This window comes from Sceloporus occidentalis, unplaced genomic scaffold, assembly GCF_023333645.1.
Source record: "Sceloporus occidentalis isolate IW3139 unplaced genomic scaffold, rSceOcc1.0.p SCAF_5, whole genome shotgun sequence".
Classification (NCBI taxonomy): Eukaryota; Metazoa; Chordata; class Lepidosauria; order Squamata; family Phrynosomatidae; genus Sceloporus; species Sceloporus occidentalis.
The window spans coordinates 41,843,882-41,859,840 of record NW_028316985.1 but is presented as its reverse complement, the minus strand read 5'-3'; the positions used below and the strand labels follow the sequence as shown (position 1 = coordinate 41,859,840).

Below are 15,959 nucleotides of genomic sequence, written 5' to 3'. Positions count from 1 at the left end.
CATGAAGAGAACATGAAAGCCAAGTCTCTTACATGTGAATCAGAGGCTTCTGCCTGATTGTAGAACTGTATTTATTTCTTATCATTTATTTATCATGCCTTTACACCAGAACAAAAAGCAAACACACACAAACACACACACTGCCCAAAACAGTTCAGAACAAACAAACAAAAAACAATTTGAACAGTAAAAACAAACAAACAGTAAAAACAAAAGAAAACATCACAATTTTTTTTAAAAAACAGGTTAAAAGGCAAGACTGAAAGCATGTGTCTTCACACCACCTCAAAAGCAACAGAGTGGCATCTGATCAAATTTCCAAAGGGATGCATTCCATAATTTGGAGCAACAGAGGAGAAAGCCTCTGAAGTCATCCAGAACTGAGCAGTGATAGTATTATGCTCTAGGATCCAGGATTTTTTTTATCAATGGCCAGTTATGGAAGGCTTCAGCATGTCACTATGTTCATTATTCTTAAAAGTAAAAATTTAGGCTCTGAATGAGAGCATTGTCTTAACTTAGAATTAGTATAATTTGATGGTTGAGTGATCTATGCACGTCAAATCTACCTTAATTCAGTGCAGACTATGACATAGGTCCACAACACACTGCAGAAATAATTCACATTCAGACCACTTTAACTGCCCTGGCTCAGTGCTAAGGAATCCTGGGAATTGTAGAATCATAGAGTTGACAGAGACCACAAGTTTATTGCATTGTCTGAAAAGAAGGCTAAATATCCCACAAAACGACAATTCCCAGAACTCCCTAGCATTGAGCTAGGGCAGTTAAAACAGTCTCAAACTGGATTATTTCTGCAGTGTGTTTTGGACCACAGACAGTGAGTACTCAGACAGAGAGACAGAGCAACAAGGAGGCATGCCAATGCCTGAGACAGAGGGTGAGACTCCCCAGCAGCCACAGTCCTCTGTTGTGGACACAGACACTGAAGGAGACACAGACCTGGCAGTACCGGCCTCAGTAGAATGTCATCAAAAGAAGGAGGGGTGGAGACACTCCGAGTGTTTATATCTAAAATGCTCAGCAATCAAACTGCATCTGTGTGAGGCTGCCAGACCATAAATAGCCTGGCACCTCCCTGAGGAAGTTATTGCTGACAACTGACCTTCACGGTAGAAGCAACATTTGTGCCTCGTATTCCTGTTTCTGCTGCCCGATAGTCTTAGAATTTGCTTTGTTTATTCATTATGCTCTTGGATCTCTCCTTTGGACCATTACCTGGATTGCTGGACTATATATGACTTCGATGAACTGACTTTGCTGCTTTAACGTCCTTGCTGGTGAACCACATTCCTCCCTGTCTTTCTCTCAGGCGCTATATTTTCCTGCATTCCCTTTCTGAGGGTCTGATCTTGTGCTGAGACCAAAATGGGGCACTCACAAGGTTATTTCTGTACCCTCCCCAAGGCTCTCACTATCTCTTGCTTACGTTCTAACACCCCATCCCCATTGTTTGCTCACCTTCTAAGTGATCTAAGTAATTTATCCATGTTTTCAAACAAAAATACACATCAACCTGTTTTAGGTTTTCCCATTCAAAGCTGGAAATCATTTGTTAGTTCACTTCCACTTTTTAAAAGATCTCCATGGGCATAAATAGGTAATTACAGATGGATATGATGAAATAATTAACTGCACTCCCTAAGAGTGGACAATTAGCCACAGTGGAGCCTGACCCAGATCCCCAGATTGCAAAGTTGTCAGGAATGAGAGTCCTGGGAGATTCTAGAGTCTACAATGTCCTTGTGTTTTAAAAAAGAAATTCACAAGATTAGCTTGAGAGCAAAAACAACCAAAACAAAACTGTGCTGCAGTTCTATAACAGTGAGCCTTGTACTATGTAAAGAACTGAATGCACTTCATATGCATTATCTCAGTAATTGTTACATCAACTCTGTATGTCAGGCACACTGTCAGAATCTATCAATTAAGTCTAGGGTTGAGAGCAATTGAGACTCAAAATGTTAGGATGTCAGTCAATAACTACAGGAAAATAGGGTTGAGAAGAAAGTGGCCTGCTCAAACTGCTGAGAATTTATAGTTATTTGAGGGGCAGGAATACATGCTGTGAAGTCAAACACCCCTTCTCCCTGCATTATACAAGAATATTTCAGGAAGAAGAAAAGGTGGAAAGACACCTTTTCTTTTTCATGCTCCCTAGAACTACCCACTTCTTCAACTATGCAACACAACAAAGCACTTTCCCTTCCTGCCGAACTTCCGTAATATACAGGTTTGGGGCTAGCAGCCCTCTATTGTAAGCATTGACAGGAGTGTGGAAAGGGAAGAAGAGAAATCAGAAATGAAATGGTGTGTGGCAGAAAAGGAAAGCTAGGTAGTGGGGATAAAAAAGAAGCAGTAGTGGTTCGTTGGATGGGGAGAATGAAGTAGTGGTAGAAATAGAACAGGGGGAGTAGGATAAAGGAAAGAAAATGGAGTGACCTGTGGCAGAGGGAAAGAAGAGTAGCCATGGGGAAGGGAAAGGTAAAGAAAAGAAGAAGAAAAGAGAGAAAAGGGGATCTAGTTACCACATGGAGAGAAAGTACAGACTTTGCTTTGACACATTCCAAAGCCTACTTATAAAAACAGGTCCTTAAAATGGATTTAATCTGGGCCTTTTAAAGACACAGAGCTCTGGGGCAAAATATTCTTTCTGCCAGTCTCATTTATTTTTCCCTTAGCTGCAAAAAATAAATAAATATGCATCAAGTGTAAGTATATTCTTTAAGAGACAGAGATCTATTTGACATCAGGATGTTAAAATTTTATGACTAGAGAAAATATTTACATGTGCCATTTACAGTTATAACCTAGATTCAGAGTATTTTAAAAGCTAGCTGATCTTTTTTCTATTTTTCTTGTCAGGAAATTCAGAAATGAGATACTCAAACATTATTTCTCTCAAGTCATATTCTATGGATAGAACAGATGATAGTAACAGTCTTGATTGTAGCCTTGTGGACCATAATTTATTTTTTGATAAAGGGAAATTTAGGGGTTGTTCCCATTACAGTTTAAACCAGATCTCAACCTGGTTTAAACCACGATGGTTCCCACTTAATTCGATCCGGAAAGGGGGGCCATGGTTTTTACCCATTTATATCCATTTAACCCGTGTCAAAAAGACACAGATAGGCACTGCTCTCATTTAACCCATGTCAAAAAGACGCTGGTAAAATGGGGTGTTTTTTGGGCTGAATCGATTTATTTGGAAATAAATCGATTCAGCCCAAGTGGGAACCAAGCGGAATCGAATCGGATTCAAATCTGCTTTGGTTCCCACTGGCAGCAGCTTTCCTGGCCATTCCTTCATGCTCCATCCTCAGTCCTCCCGGCCTGCCTCTCTCCTTCCGCCCCGGCCTCTCCTCCGCCCCCAGTATGGCCAGGAAGGACGGAGGGAGACATGGCAGGGAAGCCGCGGCTGTTGCTTCCAGCACTGATTCTTGAAACCAGCACCAACATGGTGGGAACCACGCTATTTGCTGAACTGGTTTCAGGAATCGGTGCAGGAAGTGAATCAAGAGGTAAGTAGGAATGAGGCCTTAGAAAACACTCTTTCCCTTTCATAACTGGAAATGGCAGAGTTAGATGAAGGCAGAGAAATAGGGTACCATTTGGTAAACCTTCATCTAAAGCACACAGGATGTTATTTTCATTGTGGTTGGGGGGAAAGATCTCATATAAAAATCATGCAAATTCACAATGGACCATCTTAAAAATTTACTGAGATCTAACTTTTACCTTCTTGCCATTTCACCACCTTCCCACAGCAACCATTTGGTTATGCTGACCACATTATTTTCTTTATATCCCAAAAAGGATTCACAGACAAAACAGGCCTATAGGGGGACTGGAGAAAAATTACGCTCTTTAACCCTTTCCTCTTCCTGAAATGCCCCTCAGGCTTGTCCACATTACAAAGCTTCTGTTCTAGGTTGCTTGAATCTGGAAGAACAGCACTCCTCTTACCAGCCAGATAGGCACTGCTCTCATGGTTCCATGATGAACTGAAAGCATTAATTTTTCATACAGATTTGTAAAATGCACATACTACTTGGACACCATTGCTGTTGTGATAGTACTGCTTTCCACCATCAAAATAATCCAAAAACTTGGAATAAGATATTTTAAAAGATACACACACACACAAAATAGCATCTTACATATCAATGTGGATTATCACCCATCAAGGGACAAACTGCCAGCCATATTAAGAAGTAACTTAAATCCTTAACAGCAGATATTGCTTACATGGCAACTTCAAATACAGTGCACACTCTCTGCCGCACTCTCTTTCTTGGGTTTCTAGTCTTAGCTCCTAGGCATTAAAGAGTGGATGATTCACTTTTTCTTTTCCTTTCTTTTCAAGTATTACCATATTAAGTCACATACAGAAACATGCAGCCCAGTATGAAAGCAACACTCTTACTGTGATGCTGTTGACTGGCACAATTTTGCCAGAGTAGGCAACAACAGAGGCGGCAGACATAAAATGGCTGTGGGCTCAGTGGCAATGGGAGGAAGACAGAGAAAGCTGTTGCTGTCAGGAGTGAAAAATACCTGCTGGTTTGAGAGCTGTTTGGGGGAATAGCAGGGGAGCTTTCTCACCTGGCAACAATGATGCTCTCTGTATTTCTCCCACCACTGCTATCCATCCCTGCCAAAATCACAAAATGCCAGAGTAGGGATGTAATTCATCACTAATTTTCATCTTAAAAGAACCAATGAGTAATTTTAGCAATCTTCCCACTGCAAGACAGACTTTGAAAATCATGCAGTTTGTGAAGCCTATTCACAACCGTGGGCTTGTTCTGTGCAAAATTTGCATGTAGGTGATTTGCTCTGAAAACAGCATTTTCTGCAAAAGGAAACAGCCAATTTCTATGCAAAAAAGAATATTTCTGCATAGTATTTCAATACAGAAATACTATTTTTACACAGAAAAAAAACTGTTTCCTAAATGGAAAATCCTGTTTTCTGTGCAAAACAACCCTGCGCACAGAAAATAGCATTTTCTGCATAGGAAACAACTTTTTTGTGTAAAAAAAGTAATCATTGTTGTCAGGTGAGAAAGCTCTCCTGCTATCTTATTGCAGAAAAGGCTGTTTCTCTTTGCAGAAAAATTTGTTTTCAGTGCAAATCAACCACATGCAAATTTTGCACAGAATAAGCACTGAACTGAGATAATTCTTATCAGTCCAGGATCTCATCGGGGTTTGTTGATATTCAAAAAATGTTTTTTTTATCATTTAAAAAATATTTTCTGATATTTTTTCTATCTGTGTGTGAAAGTGAGGAATTGTTATGGAAGTGCAAAGCACCAACAGTATTCCTAGGATTAAACACAGTTAGTTGAACAAAGCAAGATCCATGTTCAAGCTAACAATAGTTCTTGTCTCCAAATGTTTTTCTGTTGTTTTTTCTGTGAATACCCAATTCCTGCACACAAAGACTGTCAAATCATCACCATATCATCATTCCTCCTGTTACTGGCCAGCTGCAGAAACAGGACAAGGAACAAAAATACTTTTCTCTTTGGAGATCTTTGCCATTCCTAGCACACTGCTGCAAAAATGAATTCTTATCCTTCTTCCCTCCCTCATTCCTAGATCCTCCCCACACAAAAATTGTGGCTGCTTTACTAAGAAACATCCAATTTCTGGAAGTCATCTGCCCACACACAGGCAATGAATGTTGCTCTGCTAAGAGCCCATTATGCTCTATGTTTCTCCAAAAGGTGAACAAAAAGCAGCAAAGGGGAATTGGGCAGTTTACACTAAACCTCACCATGGTACTGGTGTACATGGTACTTCCAGTGGGCCTATCCATCTGATCTGCTATGAATGATCCTAAAGTACGCCCCCACTTCCAATTTAAGAGCATGGGAACAGATGACAATTTGGATATTTTAATGACGGTTGCAGTATTACTGACCGTTTTATTGTTTGTATTTTTAGATAACATTGTATTTGCATTTTGTGTTGAATTTTTTTGCTGTAATCTCGCCTCGATCTGCAGGGAGAGACAGGAAATATAAATAAAATTTATTATTATTATTATTATTGTTGTTGTTGTTGTTGTTGTTGTCAGCCATGCAGAACCAACTGCAAGACCACTGTTCTCTGCTGATCCTTTAGCAATCCAAGCATTTAGAGGGGGACTTAGATGGCACAGCCTCATCAGAACAAAGACTCTGCTGTCCCTTTGTACTTGCAGCGCCTATTCACAAAATTAATATGGAGTCTCTGGCATCCAGTGTGGCACAGTGGCTTGAGTGCTGGACTACAATTCTGGAGACCAGGATTCAAGTCCCTCTCGACCATGAAACCCACTGGGTGACCTTGGGCAAGTCACATATTCTCAGCCTCTGGGAAAGGCAATGGCAAACTTCCTCTGAACAAATGTTGCCAAGAAAACTCCATCATAGGTTCGCCTTAGGGTCACCATAAGTTGGAAACAACTTGAAGGCACACCAGCAACAGAAACAACAACACAACAACTCTGGCAGTTAGTGACATGCATGTAGAAACCCACTAAATGGTCACAGGAATTATGGGTCTGTCAGGTGGGAAGTAACAACCATAACCTGCTCTAGAGGTTTAATTTGCCTTGTGAGGCATGTAGGATAATAAGCATCACATTGACTTCAGCTGATGAAATTAAATTATTTCAAAATTACTTCAAAATACTGATGTGTTTACCATTGTCCTTGCTATCATAAGCATGTAATTAAATAACCTGAAAGGAGAAAAAAACTTACTTGCAACACCATTGATAATCTCTCCTAGTCCAGTGATTATACCAGCATCTATGGAACTCATAATTTTATCAATCTGCAAGAAAAAGATAAGAAAAATATTAACTCTGTCATTACACATTATTAAACATTTACAAAAATAGAGTCAAAGTATCATTGTTAAAGGACAATGGCATCACAGAAGGGGGGAAAATGAAAAGACACTTTAACTTTGGCTGTTCAAGCCTCATTCATTTGAAAATGTTTAAGATGCTCATTGTATACAAACCCAATACTGAGAGTTATTTCACTGAATGTGAAGGGAACCTAATTCAAGTCTACAGCTCATATTAAGACAAAAAAGAAAAGAAAAGAGTGGATTAACAAAATAAACAAAATGTTCACTCTAGTCAAGGACGTCACATTATGAATAAATTCATACCTAATATATCATGTGCTAATATTCCAATAGACTCCATTCTTTTCTATTCTTATACAATTGCTAATCATAAAGTACATGCACTTCACATAAAATGAGTATGGATTACTTGTTTAATTAATTTGGTTTCACCTATAGCCATTGTGCCTATTCTTCTGTTGTACTTTGTTATAGGGAGACTGGTGCATACAATTGGCTTTTGCTGGAATAATAGGAAAGTACTATTATTTTTATCAAACAGTATAAAAATAATAACTCAAGTATTTCCTCCAGTTTGGAAACTGTAGTATATACAAGTATTAGTAGGCTTTCACATGAAAGCTGCAGCATACCACAAATTACATGTAGATGACAGAATTCACTGTGGAGATAATAACATCCATTAAGCCTACGACAGGACAACAAAAACCTGTGAATTTGTTCTGGATATCTAACACGCACATGGTGTACAACATTATAGATTCTCCAACAGATATCAACAGACTTTTATTTTCCACAAAAGCCAAACACATGTTTGGGTTATGTGTCAAGGTTTGCAGATATGCATGCATTTGACATTTTTCTAGCAGCAGCACCCTGAGTTCACAAACTGGGTTCGAAATTCCTGGGTTCACATATTTCTTTTTGAAGGAATACTTTTTTTAAAAAAGAACTCTAAAGTTTCAAGTGTGGCTTTGTAGAAGTGAAGTGCTCCTAAGTGAAACATGCATACACATGTGCACACATCACTTAAAGTTACAATGTGCACCATGAACATAGGAAGCTTGGCCCTACACCTTTCTGTGTCTTTGTCCATTCAGGCCAATATTCTCTACCGTGATAATGGTGAGAAGGATTTGAGGCAGGGATCTTTCTCAGAGCTTGATACAAAAGATCCCAAACTAGAGATAATGTTCAATATTGTACAATTTCACTGTACAGTGCTGTTCTCTGCACAGTTCTTATTTTTCATGTACGGTATGTATGAATGAATTATAAAAAGATGAAAGACTTACTTCTTCCCATTCAGAAGTAAATGATGGTGTCCTTTCAGATGTTCCTCTAGAGCTTTCAGGATCTGGTGTAGATTCATTCCAATTTCTTCTTGATTTTTGCTCAATAGGTGGGTAGGAAATTAGGTTAGAGTCAGATTTTGAAACATATTTTGATAAATGCATGTCAAGGAGAGTCTTTGGCAAAGATCGTATTCTCCCTAGAGTGCAAGCACGTTCCACAAATCCTGCAGCATTAACAACCCATTGATCCCCAGTTCTTGTAATGCCAGCCAATGTTTTAGTTTCTCCTAGATTATTTTTCGAAAGAAATACGGTTCTGTTCGAAACAGGCGGTTTTTTCTTTTTAACTGGCGTATCAGTGTTGTTTTCTTGCTGTAACTGTGCTGGATTCAAAATACTCTGGTTCAAGCTACTTTTATTGTGTAATTCATCAGCTGGGCTTACTTTTCCATATAGTTGAAGTGGATTTTTAGGTGGGTCACAAGCAGGTGATGATCCATGAAGCAGACCAGCAAACTGCTCAGAAGGATAGGCTTCAAGATGCTCACTTTCAATTGATGTTTGCTGGGTTTCTGTAAAACATATTATTTTTTTTCAGTTTATAATATTATATACCTTCAGTTGAAATGTATCCTCAATATATTGATTTGGATATGTGGTCAAATGCTCTCAATAGTACATGTCAAAATACCATGATATGTTTTTGATCTTATAAAAATCCCAATAGAATAAATACAAAGACAGCCTTGTATCACTTGAAAACTAGCATATATTATGGCATAATATTTTGTAAACATAAAGTTCACTTTTTCAGGGGCACAAGTACAATTTTCATTTGGCATATTATTATTATTATTAACCTTTATTTATGAAGCGCTGTAAATTTACACAGCGCTGTAAATGCAATCTTTTTAGTTAGATGGATCCCTGCCCTCGGGCTTACAATCTAAAAAGACATGACACAGAAGGAGAAGGGAGTGGTGGAGGCGGAGGCATATATATCTATACACATCATTAGACAGCGAAAAAAATCAACAATTGTGGAACAAATAGGGAATAGGATAACACTTTAACATTTTTGCAGCTGATGAAACGGGCTTGAGTTGGTTAATGCCACAATTCACTTGCTAGAATTCGAGGTGCCACAAAGCACTTTTGTGCTTATGAGAAATGATTAACATACTCTCTCTAGAGTTTCTCCCATAAGGTAAGGAAGTCTAGGAGATAGATATTTGCTCAAGGCAAGTCAGTGAGCATTAACTGGATAAGGGCCTTACATTCCAGTGCTTAGACAGTGAATATTGCTGCCATCAAACACTTTCCCTACCTGTGACTTGTCCACTCATTTTCACATAAAGCACAGGCATATCACATACAAATAATAAAGAATTACCCTAAACCTGTAACTCTGACACAGAATCAGAATACAAACTCAGGTGATGTCTGCACAGCCTAAAAGGCCTATGTTTCTCCTGGTCTTATGTCATACTCTTTGGATGATGCAGACTGTGATGTCCTGCCAGGACTGATTGAAACTTTCCCCTGCATTTTCTTTCACATTGGTTCAGGCCTTAGATTATTTTAGTGTAGAAAGGTCATTGTATTAGTTTGTGGGAGGAGCTGTAGGATTCCCCTGCATTATTTCCAGGTTTGGTTTGCCCTTGCCCAGCATGCTCTGCTGTAGCTAGAGGTTTTTAGTTGGGAGCAGTCTTTGCTGAGAGCAAGCAGAGAGCTGTCTTTGGTGGCAAACAGGCCCAGACAGCTGGAAAGGGCATTTCTTACACCTCAGCCGAATTAGTTACCATCAGCAAGAAAATAGAGGAATCCAGGAGCTGAAAGACCCTGCACCAGCTCCATTGAGTGAGGAGAGCAAACCATCAGACCCAGAAAGATGACAACCTGAAGATTGCTGCAACTGTAAAGTACCTTTTGTTTAGAGCTAGGGAGGAGAAAACTCTTTATTTTGTCCTTTAAATTAAATTTCCCCCCTTTTAAACTTTACATTCAGCTTCAGAGCCTTTTTTGGGTAGAAGAGTTTGATCTCACCAGGGTACCGGCGTTGCACACCCAAACGTGCCACCACCTTTAGTTGGGTGTGTCTTCACACAGACCATTAGCATCAGGCCACAATCTGGTAGACTGGATGCAGATCTGGGCTGGTTCTGGATCAAAGGGGCCTCAGCGCAAGTCAAAATGACCCGCCATTTCTTGCAGAGTTTCATGGAAACTGTGCAACAAACCCCAGCAGATCAGATGCCCCCGTGTGCTCCTTACCTCTGTTTACCATTGCCACTAGTAAGGAGACCCCCATTACTGAATGTGAAGTAGAAACTTGGGTGCAGACATGTACTCTATTTCCATGTCAGACATGGGAATAGGGGTTTTCTCACTAGTGGCAACAGCATCCTGAGGTAAGGGGTGTGCAGCAGCAGTGGGTTCACAGCAGAGAGATGGGTGTGCAAATAAAAACTGGACTGTCCCCATGCCAGCCCAGCGACCAATCCAGGTTGGGACCCAGGCCAGAATAGCCCAGGTTTAGATGGTAATTTCCTGGTCTGTCTGCTCAGGGTCAAGGCAGATGAAAGAATGAGCCACTAATATAGGCCACTATTCTCCTATGGCTTTGTTATTGTATTTTCCCAGAATAATTATGTGCAAATGATATTTGTCTGCCTTTGTAGCAAATTTGAAATGATCTGTCCATAACAGAATTTTGTTCTTTGGCAGTGTCTAAAAAAAACAAATTCATTGTAGCTGTATGGTTTGCTGGCTTGCTTTTCATATTGATTAATAACTAACACACAATCTCTGTGATCCACCAGTGAAAATAAAGCACTGTGTGAGAGCACGGAAGAAAGCCTATTGTTGCCCTCTGGTTGTGGGATGCCCTCCCCTTGGAGCTATCAAACCTGGTTTTAGTTTCATTCTAAAACCAAGTTAAAACATTTTAAGGCCTTTGCGGACTAATGATTTTGTACAAATCTGCACACTTACATGGTTTTGAACTATATTAACTTTTTAAAAAGGTAGTTTAATCTACTATTAAAATATTTATTTTTTATTGTTTTAAATGTTAATATTTTTGGGAAAAAATAAACCAATTCCATTGTAAGACACTCAGACATCTTAGGCTATAAGGAAAGACATATATATATTAATAAACTTAATAAACAAACTTGCCTAAGAGAGACGCCGCCACGGACACAATGATAACAGCATTTTGGAGGTAAAGGCCACAACTTTATTAGCATAACAAAAGGTAGACGAAAACATGAGATGTAGGTTTGGCTCCAATGCATGATGTCTGGATCTGTCATCCATCAGCCCAGTGCTGAGTGGATGAACCAAATTGCTTGGTCACGACCAAGCTTCGGGATGGTAAGGGATAATCGGTTATCGCTCGCACTCCATAGATCGTTCAAGCGATTGATCGCATATCCGCAATGCGCATCAATGCATAACTATCCCTTGTCAATGAGGGACACTGTGCTGGTGCTGCCCCCGCAATAGCAACACTGCATCGCTCGCAGCACCCCCATGTCCAAATGGACTGCCGATCCAGCGCTACGCAGCCCTGGAAATCACCCCCACCAGATCCAAGACCTATGCAACTGCCACACAAAGTTGTGACAACAACCCAGACCCACAGAGGGAGGGTGGGTGGGTAAGCAGAGCTGAAGTGGTGCCGGCTCAAGCGCCTCATGGGCCTTTTGTAGGCCCTCAGACCAATGGGAGGCCGGGAAAGAGCGGCAAGGCCTGCCTCCCGGCCTCCCCACCAATCCCGGGCGGCGCCAGCTGATGATGCCGCCCAATCAGCAGGCACTTCTGCCCGCGGGGCCCCCTGGGACCTGTAGTCCCAGCAGTGCGGGCAGAAGTCCTGCCTCCCGCCCCCTCGAAGGAGCCAATCGCGGCTTGAGTGGCCCAGTGCCGAGGCTTCTGGGGCCGCTCGAGCCGGGAGAGGCTCGCACTCGTCGCGGGGCCTCCCCCAGCGGCAACCAGGCCATCCCTGCCGAGGCCGGCAGCCACATTTAGCACATCAGATGCATGTTAAATCAGTGCCTTCCTGGCTCTGACCCACTATAAAGACAGTTAAGCCTGAATCTAAAATAAACCACTTTTAAAGGAAGATATTTTCTCAATCGGAAAACACTTCAATGTGCTCCTGCCCTATTTAACTGGTTTATTTTAAAAATAAATAGCTTGGAACAAAAAAACCCAAACAAACCTGAAACATATTTCCCTGCTTAAGCATATCTGAAATTATCACTTGTTCTAAACCCAGATGTTTTCGACTCTCCTTGTTTTAGGATTTTTAATAATGAAAAGGTCTGTGGCAACATGTAACACATGCTCCATGATATATTTTGCTCATCAAATAGTAGCAGCTTTTGTTTTCCTATTGCCACCTATCAATGAATTGCAATTTTGCAGGTATCTCAAATACAAACAAAATGGTTTGCAAGATATGTGAGGTTTGTTTGTATTCCATTTTCCAGAGTGCATGTGTTGCATCAGACCAAAATCCCTACTTATGAATATGACCCACACATAGCCACATTAAACACAGTTGCATATTTGAATAAACTACAAGACATGGTTGAATCAAATACTAAAATACTAAAAATTATATTAAATATTGTCACTTTCCTTACTGTTACAATCGATAATAAATAAATCTTTAGATGAATAATATTTGTAGAAAAATGTCTTAACATGTAGTGAATCAATTATTGCTAACACTTTATATCAATAATAAGCACTGCAGTTGCCATAGCAAGAAATCCTAGTGTAGAATAAAATCAACTGCTTGAAACGTGTGCCATAGCTATGGTAACAAGCACAGTATGACACCTGTGCTACTAATCTATTTAAATTCTCTCTGTCTTTGATCCAGGAAGAAATTTTAGTGATACATATCTGGAATACCAATCTATAAATGTAGCATCAGCAATAATTGCGGTATAATCTCTGTAATGCCTGACAGTCAACAATGGGGAGAACTGCAGAGCAGTTAGCAAGTCTCTGATGTTTTTCTCCCTCTATGTTTACAGGAAAAAAAGAAGTATCTAGTCAAGGGTATTTAGTAACACCTTCTCTGACAGCATTCCAATGTATGGCAAGCATTTGCTGCTTTAATTTAACTAATGCATATTGTGCTGTCTGTCTGTTTTTATTTTATCTGTAATTTTATTGTATTTTATGCAGTTTCATAGTATTTTGTGATTGGTTTCAATTGTTCATTTTCAGTTCATTTGGAATAGTGTGAAATCACTAAAAGAGATGGATACCAGCTTTCTAAATAAGAAACACTGCAAAACAAATGAATGAAAGAAAGAAAACATACCTAGACTATAGGAAAAAAATCAAATCTCTTCTAGCAATACATGAGTGTAATGTATCCATATATATTTTGATAGCCTATCATAATGGCTGCAAAAGAAGACCAAAGATTACCAAAAATAAAGTACAGTGCACCCTTGCTTTACTTGGGGGATCCATTCCAGACTTCCCCGTACAAAGCAAATACCACTTATGCTCAAGCCCCATTTAAATGAATGGGGCTTGTGCACATGGTGGCACGGCAGTGCATGCGCGCCACAGGCACATGCCACATTAGTCCCTGTGGGACGTGCCACCCCTTCTCCCCGTGCGGTTTTCAGCATATGCTGAAAGCCACATAAAAGCACGCCCGCATATGACACGGGAGCACTGTAGTGGAGTAATATACCAGAAGAAAAGAAACCTAAGAGATTCTGAATTCAGTTTAAGTACGACAATTAAGATAAAAAGAGACTTTGAAAACAATAACACCCAGATGAAGACTAGGATCTTCCCATATTTACAATATGTTGATGACAGTTCAACCTATTGGGCCTATCAAATTCAGGGCCTATCAAATTCAGATATTGTGTGAGTCCTACAATACCTCACATATCTTGGCCATAGTGGTTAGGGCTTCTGGGATTTGCAGTCCAATAAAATCTGGTGGACCACAACTAGACAACCCTGGATTAGAATAATTTATCCCCTTGCCTGCAGATGGAACATCCAAATTTACTGAGGCCTAAATGACAGTCAGTCATATCTTCCATCTGTCCAGCTGCTTTTAAAATATCTCAATTTCTCTATGCTCCTCTCACTTTCCCCTTTGTCCTAATGGGATGCTTTACGGTTCTGTCCAGAGCCTGGTGTTGTTTAATATCTTTATAAATGACTTAGATGATGAAATAGAAGATAGGCTTATCAAATCTGCAGATGATACCAAATGGGGATAGTAGCCAATATCCTAGAGGACAGAAATAAAGGTGGTCCATTCTGCCAATAAAAGAGCACAGTTGAATGATGTTTCCATCAGGTTTGAAGGGACAGGAGAAGTTACTTAGTTAAGTACTTGGTTAAGTATAAACTGAAACAGGATTCCAACCTATCATGATTCCCATTTCCCTTTACATTGACTGAGAGTGTCCAACTTGAAAAAGAAAGATGATTGTTCAGTTACTTTCGGTGAAACAAAGATGATTGGCTTCCTCTGACAAATTTCTCTGAAACATTAAACATGTAGCAGGACTGATTATTTAGTATCTGTTGACTGGATTAATGATAATTTTAAATACAAACACAATATTATTAATGTTTCAATTGGCAAATCATTGGGTTGAAACAAATTGCTAAACAAATTAGTCAGCTCTCCATATCCATGGATCCTTTATCCACAGATTCAACAATCCACAGCTTGAAAATATATATATTTTTAAAATATAAATTCCGAAAAGCAAAACCCCTGATTTTGCCATTTTGTATAAGGGACATCATTTTACTATGCCACTATATTTACTGGGGCATAAGCACCCATGGATTTTGGTATCCATGGGAGGGGGGGGGGGCTCCTGGAACCAAATCCCAGTGAATACCAAGGGCCCACTGCATCCCTGGTACCTGAACACATCTACTTAAAGGGGACTGTCATCTTACCAAGCATTCTTGCAACTTCAGCTTTGTGACTTTATCTGTTCTGCCCCTAACCCAACTTCAGATATTACTGATTTCCTTTTCTGATTACTAGGAAATTAGAAACTAACCCCATATTTGTTTAGTAATGCACTGTCCAATTTTCAAATGAGTAGACTTTTCACCATCAAATCCAACTTGAAGTTTTGTTCATCTGTCACAGTCACAGTTCACGTCTTAATTTTAAATTAAAGAAGTTAAATTAACTTAATTTACACAACTCAACAGCAATTGGACTCAGAAGAAAAATTACATTTGTTTAAAAGTTTCCAAATGACATTTGCCCAAACAAAAATCTAATGTCAATTTTTCATAGTCAATGAAAACACATTTTGACTAGTAAAAAGGGAAATAGGATGTCTTTGTGTTCCATCTCCCTAATATAATTTTTGTGGCATTAAAGAAAAGGATGGGAAAGGATGAAAAAAGATAAGAGTGTAAAATGATAAACAGAACATTTGTATTTTTAAATATTATAGATAAAGTGTGACATTTTATTCTACAATATGAGTGCCAGGATTTTTTTTTGCCACAATCTTGACAGTTCAATTACTGCTGCAACCTAAAAACTACATTTGTGGTATAGATGTGATATGATCCTGCAAGTAAGAACCCACCATAATTCTTGATGTTACACTCTGGACCAACTGCAGTTTTTGAAAACTCTTCAATGGTAGTCCAGGCAGAATGCATTACAATAATCCAAACTAGATGTAACAAAGCATTTAACCTCTTGGCAAGTCTGACATCATCAAGAAAG

General features: G+C 39.5%; 1 protein-coding gene across 9 annotated transcripts in view; it reads right to left on the bottom strand.

Moving 5' to 3' along the window:
- The window catches only part of ANKS1B (ankyrin repeat and sterile alpha motif domain containing 1B), a 499,785-nt gene that overhangs the window by 291,382 nt on the left and 192,444 nt on the right, over positions 1-15,959 (bottom strand). For all 9 annotated transcript variants that reach the window (XM_089523880.1, XM_089523881.1, XM_089523882.1 and 6 more), the window contains exons 13-14: positions 8,192-8,763; positions 6,782-6,854 (exon numbers count right to left, since the gene is read on the bottom strand). In XM_089523880.1, the coding sequence (XP_089380006.1) occupies positions 6,782-6,854; positions 8,192-8,763 (645 nt within the window). The remainder of the gene's footprint in view (positions 1-6,781; positions 6,855-8,191; positions 8,764-15,959) is intronic.